We start from the raw sequence: 9,598 nt of genomic DNA, 5'->3' as shown, positions 1-9,598 counted from the left end.
TCCTGGCTTCTTTGTGACATTCGCTCTGGGTCCTGCACAGGGTAAATTCTGGCACATTTGACTGTCCATGTCTGTTGACTGTCCACACTCTCAGATGCCGGGTTCCTCAATTTTTACTACAGAGGAACTCAGGGGGGCGCTGGGAAGGAGAGGTGAACTCCTTTAAATCCGGAAACCGGCACTCGCTCTGCCCCCGGAATCGAGGCACAAGTTTGCTGGCAGGCTCTAGGACAGCCAGGAAGGTGCAAAGCCGGTGGGTCGAGCCGGAGGCTGGTGGAGCGGAGGGAGGATCTGCGGACGCTAGGGCCGCGCGGAGTTCCGGCGGTGGGCGGGTCAGGGGCGGTGCGCGCGCAGCCGCAGACGGCGGCCCGATGGAGCCCGAGCTCGAGCCGGCGGCCGTGGAGGTTCCCGCCGGGCGCGTGCTCTGGTGCGGTCCGGCCCGCGGAGGCGCGGGGCATGCGGAGAGGGCGGGGGGAGGGGAAGGGGACGAGAATGTCGGACGGGGCCGCGCGGCGCCAAGCGCGCAGCGCTGACCCGGCGTCTCTTCCTTCCCCAGTGCCCGGGAGCTCCTCGCTGCCCGCTCGCGGTCCCAGAAGCTGCCTCAGCGCTCGCATGGCCCCAAGGACTTCCTGCCCGACGGCTCGGCGGCCCAGGCCGAGCGGCTGCGTCTGTGCCGCGAGGAGCTCTGGCAGCTGCTGGCAGAGGAGCGCGTGGAGCGCCTGTGAGGGGGGCGGGCCGGGGCGGGGCCGGGCCGGGCCGGGGCAGGCGGGGCGGCTGGAGCCCGTGGACTTCGCGGGGGGACTCAGACGGACCCCCTCCCCACTCTTCGCCAGGGGCAGTTTGGTGGCTGCCGAGTGGAGGCCGGAAGAGGGCTTCGTGGAATTGAAGTCTCCTGCGGTGAGAGGCGGGGCTCGGGGAGAGGGACCCGCCTTCTTGTGCCTTCCTGGCTTCTTTGTGACATTCGCTCTGGGTCCTGCACAGGGTAAATTCTGGCAGACCATGGGCTTCTCAGAGCAGGGCCGGCAGCGGCTTCACCCCGAAGAGGCCTTATATCTGCTGGAGTGTGTGAGTGGGGCCCTCGGAGGGGGAGGAAGGGTTGGGAGCAAGGAACCAAAAGGACATGTTTTTATTAGAGTAAAAGTGTATATACAACTGAGGATTCAAGAAGCTTGTAACGCGAATTCTAGAACCATGCGGAGAGCGGGGATTCCCGTCCCCGAATTAGAGGTGGTGCCCTCCTTTTCTGGTTGGCCACATTCTTGCTGTGACGGTGGAGGGGGGGAAGGAAGGGCGCCCATGTATCACCGCCTCGAAGTTGCCCCACTGGTTGAGCCACTGCAGGAGGGTCCACAAGCTGAGCTGTTGGCCCCACTTGCAGGGCTCCATCCAGCTTTTCCACCAAGATCTGCCACTGTCTATTCAGGAGGCTTACCAGCTACTGCTGACTGAGGACACTGTGACTTTTCTGCAGTACCAGGTATCTGCCACCCTTTCCCAGGAAAGGAGCCACCCGTCCACTGAGTCAGTGAGGATTCATAAGTACCCCCGAGGTGCTAGACACAGAACTATGTGCTGGGACTACAAGACAGCCAAGGGCTCTGCGGTCACGGTGCCTGCATCCTAGTGGTGGCAATTGGGAATAAGTGAACAAGCAACTGAATGACTGACTTCACAGAACTGAGCGCTGGGGAGGGGCACGAGGCTAGAGACCTAAATGTAGACATCAGGAGCTTGTGGGTGGTATTTAAAACCACAGGGCTGCACCTGAACGTAGCCAGGATCAAGAGCTGGGTCTGATACCTGGAGGGTTCCAGTGTGATGAGGGGAAAGATAGGGAACCAGAAACAGACCAAGGAGTGTCTGACAACACAGGAGAAAAACCAGGAGAGGTGGTGCCACGGAAGCCAAAAGAAGGAAGAAGTAATTGGCTATGTTGAAGGCTGCTGAGATATCAAGCAGGATGGGCTCATTCCTGCATACATCTCTCTGACACGGGTATTAGAGCACAAGGATGGACATAGGGTTCTTTACCCAAGACCACTCCTACCCTACTCCTGTCTGTGGACGTATAGGGTGGAGGGGCAGGGTGGGGGAGTGTGCTGTCTACTGCCTTTTGCCACTTCCTTGTTCACACTCTGGTCAGGAGTTTTGCACTGGACAGCTTTGGTATCATAACATTCTAGTGTGTAGTTCTTTTCCTGATTCATCAGCTATCAGCTTTTTTGGGATTTTGCATTTAAATCAAGAAAATGCTGAATGTCATTTATGCCCGGAGTAAGGTAAGCAAGAGACAGGAATTCAGAGACTGGGACCTTAGTTTGGGGAGGGTGTTTATAATGGAGTATGATCCAGCCAATCCCAGGGTTTAGAATTGGGGTGTGCAGGAGGGGCAGGGGAGGCCAAATGGGGAGTGGCTCCTGTCTGAAGGAACTATTTGGTGTTTTCAAAAGTGGTCCTCTGATCTTTACTTTTTTTCTTTGAGGCCTTCAGCCACCTGAAGAGACTGGGCTACGTGGTTCGACGATTCCAACCAAGGTAAATCCCAATCCCGTTTCCCTCCCATTTATTCCACTCATGGGACCCAGTAGATGAGCCCCAAGATGGAAAATGGCCTCTCTTGACCTGGAATCCTTATCTGGAGCTGCAGCTCCCTGGGCATGGGCTGGGGGTCTCTGTTGGAAGTGCTGTATCAAGAGGCACGCTGGGACAAGTCTAGGTCATTTCAGCTTTTCCTGGGTTATCAAATTGAGCCCCATCTTCAGCCTGATGGCTCTGCAGATAACGATTAAGCACTTCTAGCTCATGGCAGTGCACTGGCACATAGCTGTAACCCAGAACGGTGCCTCAGTGGGTGTGTAAGCAGATTTGTCAAGTGCATGCGTGAGTGGCGGGCCAAGTGAGGCATTAACAGTTGAGTAGGGTCTCACATTCCTTTGGCTACGTTAGATGTTCTTTCCTTCTGGGGCCTCTAAACATGATCACCTTAATAGCTCAGCATTGCTAAGAGCCACAGAGACCATCAGCCATAGAGTGGAAACTGGTGTACTCTTCACTGTTTGATAGTGTGTCACGAAAATTCTAGAACAAGTATGCCCTTCACTTCCTAAAAGTGAGATATATGCCAAGGAAATAGACACAGATGTGTGCAAAGTTCACCTGTGAAAATGTTCATTCATTCATTGACAGTATTTGTTGATTTCTTACTGAGTGCTAGGCCCTGTGCTCATTGTTGAGGAATAGCAAAGTCACTGCCCTCACAGAACTTGTATTTAGTGGGGAGGTTACACAAAAGAATCATCACTTTGCAAAACTGGTGAACTTGGAAACATCCTGTGAGTTCAACGGGGACGGCATGGTCACACAAATTTGAGTTTTTCCCTTAGAGCAGTACTGTCTTGTAAAACCTTCTGCAGTGATAAAAACATTCCAGGTCTCTGCTGTCCAATATATGTGGCTTGTGCAACTGTGGGACTGAATTTTTGTTTAATTTTAATGGATCTAATTTAATTTTAATTGCCCCTTGTGTCTAGTGGGTATCATTTGGAAAGTGTAGCCTTAGCACCATAAAAAAATCTTGGTAGGGAACAATGCTATAGTCAGAAGGGGTTACGTCTATAATACGTTATTGAGAGTAAGAAGAAATTAAATAGCAGTATGTTAAGATTTTGAGAGAGAGCATGGGTGAGTGCAGGAGCCAGAGGGAGAGGGAGAAGCAGATTCCCTGCTGAGCAGGCACCTCGGATGTGGGACTTGATCCCAGGACCCCAAGATCACGATGGGTCCCATGTTCTTGGGGCTCATCTACTGGGTCCCACGTTAGATGTTCTTTCCTTCTGGGGCCTCTAAACATGATCACCTTAATAGCTCAGCATTGCTAAGAGCCACAGAGACCATCAGCCATAGAGTGATGGCTGAAGAACTGAAGGCAGATGTTTAACCGACTGAGCCACCCAGGCACCCCAGTACAATGTAATTTTTGATAGGAAAAAACCATATGAGAGAGGGTGCATGTTTATAAGAACCAAAAATGTTTGTATTTTTATTTTTCTGTATTTTCCAAGTTTTCTGGTCTCTTCATTTTTCTCACTAGTGGTTAATCATTTATTGCCAGCTCTCCAGGAGCCCTGGTTCCAGTAAGTCTCCGTTCAAAGGGGCCACTGGTGAGACCCAGAGGCCTGGGCAAAGACACATGGGCAGGCCTCTGCGGTTGCCTCCGTTTACCTTGCTTGCAGGTCTGCCCAGGGACTTGGCCCTTGGGTTTGGCTTTGACCCTGGCCCCCTGATTTGTCTTCTGGGCCAGTCCCTCACAAATTCCACTGGGAACTCCAGGCTGAGGAAGTGGATCTGTTGCCCACCCGATTCTCACCCCACAGCTCCATCCTGTCCCCTTACGAGAGACAGCTGAACTTGGACGGCAGTGCCCGGTGCTTAGAGGATCAGAATGGCAAGAGGAAGAGGAGGAGCTCCAGCTCTCGGTAGTGTTTCCCACATGGCCACCCCCACCCCCCCGCCCAGGGAGTTCTGGGGAGCAGAGCTGTTAAGGGAGTACTTGTTTGAGGGACCTTGGAGAAAACATTGGCTTAAGAGCTGGGCTTGGGTGTCTCCCTAGTGGGTTCCTGGAGGCAGCAGCAGGTGTGTGGGACGTGTGCATCTCAGCCATCAGGAGCAGATATGCTGAATTTCCTCCCCACATCCCTCAGGTGCATTAATAAGAAGGCCAAGGCCCTGGAGAATCCCCCGCAGGGGGTGAATGAGACACCAGAGAGCCTGACAATCTCCAGCCCACCTCCTTGCAACCAGAACAACCAATGCGGAGAGGAGAAACCTCAGGAGTCAAACCCTGTAAAGGGCCCAGTGGGCCCATCTGAGCTTCTGGGATCCCTGCAGCCCTGGCCTGACCTGGCTCATGAGGGGGTGGGGTGCAGCCAGGAGAGTGGCAAAGTAGAGAACGGGGTCAAGGGGGTTCGTAAGCCACGCTGGAACTTTGAACAGATCTCCTTCCCCAACATGGCTTCAGATAGCCGCCACACCCTTCTGCTTGCCCCAGCCCCAGAACTGCTCCCCGTCAATGTCACTGGGCGGGAGACAGATGCCGAATCCTGGTGTCAGAAGCTGAACCAGAGGAAGGAGAAGCTCTCCAGGAGGGAACGGGAGCAACATGCAGAGGCCCAGCACTTCCGGGAGGATGTGAACTCAGATCCCGAGGTGCGCTGCTGCTCCAGTTGGCAGGAATACAAGCAGCTGCTGCGAACACGGCACCTGCAGAAGAGCCGGAGCCGCCCCCCACATCTGTGGGACCAGCCTGTCAGACCCTTGCTGAGTCCTGGCCAGGCAGACTCCCCAGGTACCTCCTTACCCTGCCAAAGCCCTGCAGGCCCTGGCAGCTGAGGAGTCCTAAGACTTTGAAAGGGACATGGATTGGCCATGACTAATTGAGGCTTAAGAAAGCTGGGGCGGAGAGAGCTGTCCCATGGAGTGGAACCCACAAGGACAGTCTGTTCTGCAAAGCAGCAAAAGGATCCATGTGGGAAGGTTTGGAAATGGCGAGTCTGTGTCCAGGGAGAGGCGAGGGGGAATGAAACTACAACTGTATCCTTAAAATCATAAACAAGATGCATGCCGGCGGCTCTGCCACCAGCCTGCTGCGGTCCCTGTTCTCTCAACTCGGGGACAGGGGAGCAAGGAGGTGCCATCTTGGCCAAATAAAAGGCTTACTGGTACACCTTGCATTGTTAAGAACAGGGAACTGATAGGGCAAGAACAGTATTAAGAGATGCAGAATTCTTTACAATCTTTATGAGAACATGGGAGATTCTAAGTAACAAGATTAGGGTTGCCTCTAGATGGGTTCTATTTGAAGTTCAGATAATCAGCTAATTTTTTTAGTGTAAGTTATTCCAAATATTGGACATACCTACAATTTTTTTTTTCAATTTAATCTGTTAAGTCTGGCAACACTAAACTAGATGGCAGATTCAGAAATGTCAGGGGAGTCTGTAGATAGTTGACTCCCCCCCGCCAACACCTTATTTTCACTGTCCTCACAGCCACAGCCCTGCAGCATCTCTCTGTGCTGCAGACGACACACCTTGCTGATGGAGGTGCCCGGTGAGTCTCCAGGGTGCCTTGGCTGCTAGCAGGAATTGGCAGCTGGCTTGACTCAGCTTGACTCCTGAGGTTGGACATGAGCTGGGGGATATTCATGTGTGTCTAGGGGAGAGAGAGGGATGAAAGGCAAGAGGTGGATTTAGCCCGAGGATTTTGAGATAGGCAGCTGGAACCTTCCCCTGCCCAAGTGGGAGGACCTCAATTCCTCTTGATGAGGCTGCTTGGGGGAACTGTGGGAGGGAAAGCATGGCAGGGAAAAGGGAGGTGGAGGGTCCCTGTTTCTTAAGGTTTCTCACTGTGTCCTCAGGCTGCTGGAGAAGTCTGGGGGCTTGGAGATCAGCTTTGACATCTACCAGGCTGATGCCGTGGCCACATTCCGAAAGAATAACCCTGGCAGGCCCTACGCCCGGATGTGCATTAGTGGGTATGAGACCAGTGTGCACTACTCCCAGGCTGCTGCCCCTTCTCTTATAAACCACATGAACCTGCCCTCTATGCCCCTGGCCAGTTTGCCAGTTAGAAGAACCATGGTTCTGAAGAGCTGTGACTAACTCAGGGCCGCACAGCCAGTCTGTGCTATTGGAACCGGAACTTCCCAGGTCCTTAGCCTTCATTCCTGGCATCTTTGGTTGTCTCTGTCCTGTGCTCATTTACTGCAGGGCTCATCTAGCAGAAGGGATGTGAATCAGAGAGATTCACAAGCTAAGAGCTCACTCTTCCGAGCCCCCATACCCAATCAAGGCTCTGGGTCACTCTTGGAGAACAGGTCAGAGCCAAGCAGTTTGCAGATAGGAGAGTCCAGAGGCCCGACTTCTTGTACCCTCAACTCCTGTCTTAATGATTTCCCTTCCCTGGTAGCCGAAGAGGGCTGGGGGCTCAGACTTTATGGGTGGCCTATGTCCACGTCTCAGTCTAACTCTATCCCTGCAGATTTGATGAGCCAGTTCCAGACCTCTGTACCCTCAAGCGGTTATCCTACCAGAGTGGGGATGTTCCTCTGATCTTTGCCCTGGTGGATCATGGAGACATCTCCTTCTACAGCTTCAGGGACTTCACGCTGCCCAGGGATCTGGAACACTAGTCACGCTGCTCTGGCAGGGCATGGGACCTGCTCTGGGGGACCTGGACTGTCTACTCTCAGGGACCATCTCCACTGCCTCTTATACTCAGACTCTGACCTGTAGTTTCAGGGGCTGGTCTGGGCCTTAGCCCTGGGTGTCTGATGCTTGCAGGAGAACGAAGCCATGCCCCCCCCCCCCTTCCTGGCTTCCATAGTCCCAGGCCTGAGACTGCTGTCTTGGAACTCAGGACTAGATTTCAGAGACCCAGCGGGGTGGGGCAGAAGAGAGGACTCTGTGCCTTTAAACGAGAGGGTGCCTGCTTCGTGCGATAAAGCCAAAGCCATTAAAAAATAGATCGCTTTTCTGCTGTGGCTGGAGATAGTGCACGAGTCCCCGGCTGGAGCCTCCAGCCCTCCTTCCCCTCCTCTCCCCGTCCCGCCCCCACAAAGTCCCGATGTCCGCGGACATGGCCCCCAGGCCCTCACCCTGTCTTTGCCCGCCCGCACACAACGCTTTCTCTGGCGCGGGAGCGAAGAAAAGTCTCCCCGGGAGGGCAAGAACGCGACCCCGCACCTTTCTCAGGGCCTGCGCCCGGGGCACGGGAAGTCTCAGACCTAATTAGCTTGGCTTTCTGAATGGTCGTCCGCGGAGGGAGGCTGGCGCTCCATCGGGCTTTCCCTGAACGCAGCCGCTTCGGGATAGAGGGGCGGCGGGGAGGCGCCACGTCGGCGCGCCTTGAACCCCAGTGCTTCGGGTCGTGCTGTGAAGCGCGCCATTCGCGTCCCTGGCCCCCGCGCCCCTTCCGCTCCCGCCTCTAGTCGCTGCAACTCACTCTCCAGTTGCGCTAAAAACTCCGGTCAATGTTGCTGTCCTTCGGGGCCTTGGGCGCCTTCCTGCCTCCGCAGCGACACGGAGGACCCGGGTTCAGACTCGGGACCCGCCCCGAGGGGAGGCGCCTCGTGGCGACGCCCCCGTCCCCAAGCCACCTCGCTCTTGGGTCCCGAAACCGCCCAGGGTCCACCGCTCACCCGCTCGGACTGGGTTGGGCGTCTTCGGGAAGAGCAGGCGCGGCTACGTCCCTCCCGCAGTCGCTCCAGGCCGACGTGGGGGAGGGGCCGCTCCCCTCGGCGATCCGGCCTGGAGGCGGCCCAGGATGCCGTGCGTCCCAGGGACTATTTCCTCCCGCACGCGGCAGGACACTGGGCGCGGCGTGCCAGCCTGAGTTCAGGTGCGCGCAGGTGAGGCCGGGGGTGGGTCCGCAGTGCCTCGTGCATATTCACGCCGGCTGCGGCCCCGCCTCCGCACTCCCCGGGGTCGAGGATTGGCCGGAGAGCGGCGGCCGCCCGCCCCCCACTCCCTCCCTGCGCTCCCGCCCCGTCGGTCCGGAGCCGTGGAGGGGCGGAGCCAGGCCCGGGGGCGGGGCCGCTGGGGCCCGGGGCTGGCGGCCCTGCGAGGCCAGCCGGCTCGCCCTTTATGTAAATAGCAGCGGCTCCGCCCCCTGCTCGCCGCGCCGGAGGTGAGCAGGAAGGAGACGGCCGCCCAGCAGCCCGTGGGCCGGCGGCGGAGTGAGCGGAGCCGGCGGCCGGTGCGGTGGGACGCCGAGGCCTCGGGCGGGGGCCGGCCTGGGGTTCCAGGTGAGGCGCGGGCGCGGAAACACCCAGCCGGGTCCGCCCCCTCGGGGCGCCCTCCACTCGGGGCGGGAAGGCGGGGGAAGGCCGAGACCCCTGCGTCCGCGGGCGGGGCGGGAAGAGCTGTGCCCGGGTCCGCGCGCCTTGCCCTGGATGCCGTGGGTCGGTTTGTCTGGGCGAAGGACACCTGTAGGAAGTGCGGCTCGGAACTTCTCTCTGGCGGATCTGCCCGCCTTTACTGAATTTGAGCTCCGGGTTTGCCTAATAGAGTTGGTTTTGGCAAACCGGGAAACAAGTGCCCAGCCGGGCTGAGTGCCGGAGGTCACCGCGAGCGGGGGTGGGATCCCGGCTCCTTGGGCCCCACGTGCAAGGCGCCTGGCCCCGGAGGCTGGCGACGCGCGTCTCAGGTAGCCGGCTCTGTGCGAGCAGCGGCCGCAGCACGTTACCTCGCCAGCTTAGTCCCTGCCCCTACCATCTGGGCCCGCTCCCTGCCGGCCCTTTGTGCCTCCTAATCCCCGGACGCAGGAAGCCCGCGGGAGGGACTTCGGTCTGGGCTTCTCTCCGCTTCTGGCTGCCTTGGACACCTTTAGGGGAAGGTATGGAGATCAGTACGTTTTCCACGACGACGGGGGTGGAGTTGCGCTGTGATACGTTAGGACTTGGTGAGGAGTGAAAAATACCGTCTTGCCAAAGAAAGCGTGCAAAGTTTGCTCTTGGTTTGCCCCTGCTGGGCAGTTTGTAGACACACTGAGCTTTAGCTGTGGGGAGAACGGACCATACCCAGGAGAACCGCGGTGTGGC

General features: G+C 57.0%; 2 protein-coding genes and 1 long non-coding RNA gene across 7 annotated transcripts in view; 2 read left to right on the top strand and 1 right to left on the bottom strand.

Moving 5' to 3' along the window:
• Positions 1-319: 319 nt before the first annotated feature.
• TSEN54 (tRNA splicing endonuclease subunit 54) lies at positions 320-7,533 on the top strand. The gene is made up of 11 exons (XM_059381133.1): positions 320-427; positions 557-721; positions 834-897; positions 982-1,065; positions 1,379-1,477; positions 2,483-2,535; positions 4,374-4,475; positions 4,701-5,344; positions 6,048-6,108; positions 6,416-6,532; positions 7,039-7,533. Exons 1-11 carry the CDS (start codon positions 372-374, stop codon positions 7,187-7,189), a joined length of 1,596 nt encoding a protein of 531 aa, XP_059237116.1. The 5' UTR covers positions 320-371; the 3' UTR covers positions 7,190-7,533.
• Positions 5,782-8,565, bottom strand: LOC132004576 (uncharacterized). The gene is made up of 2 exons (XR_009400549.1): positions 8,198-8,565; positions 5,782-6,210 (listed from the first exon to the last, which is right to left on the bottom strand). It is a non-coding gene; the product is annotated as an uncharacterized LOC132004576 (long non-coding RNA).
• Positions 8,566-8,695: 130 nt separating this feature from the next.
• Positions 8,696-9,598, top strand: part of LLGL2 (LLGL scribble cell polarity complex component 2) — a 34,028-nt gene continuing 33,125 nt past the window's right edge. For all 5 annotated transcript variants that reach the window (XM_059380076.1, XM_059380075.1, XM_059380074.1 and 2 more), the window contains exon 1: positions 8,696-8,803. The gene's annotated coding sequence lies outside the window, so the exon portion shown is untranslated. The remainder of the gene's footprint in view (positions 8,804-9,598) is intronic.

This window comes from Mustela nigripes, chromosome 16 (genome assembly GCF_022355385.1).
Source record: "Mustela nigripes isolate SB6536 chromosome 16, MUSNIG.SB6536, whole genome shotgun sequence".
NCBI lineage: Eukaryota > Metazoa > Chordata > Mammalia > Carnivora > Mustelidae > Mustela > Mustela nigripes.
Note: the sequence above shows the minus strand (reverse complement) of the source record. Positions and strands in the feature narration are given on the sequence as shown.

Bases quoted from the DNA above. Each gene is read 5' to 3' on its own strand.
- TSEN54 (XM_059381133.1), top strand. From the start codon at position 372: ATGGAGCCCGAGCTCGAGCCGGCGGCCGTGGAGGTTCCCGCCGGGCGC. The intron at 898-981 runs GTGAGAGGCGGG...GGTCCTGCACAG, and splicing joins TGGAATTGAAGTCTCCTGCG to GGTAAATTCTGGCAGACCAT. The intron at 6,533-7,038 runs GTATGAGACCAG...CTATCCCTGCAG, and splicing joins GCCCGGATGTGCATTAGTGG to ATTTGATGAGCCAGTTCCAG.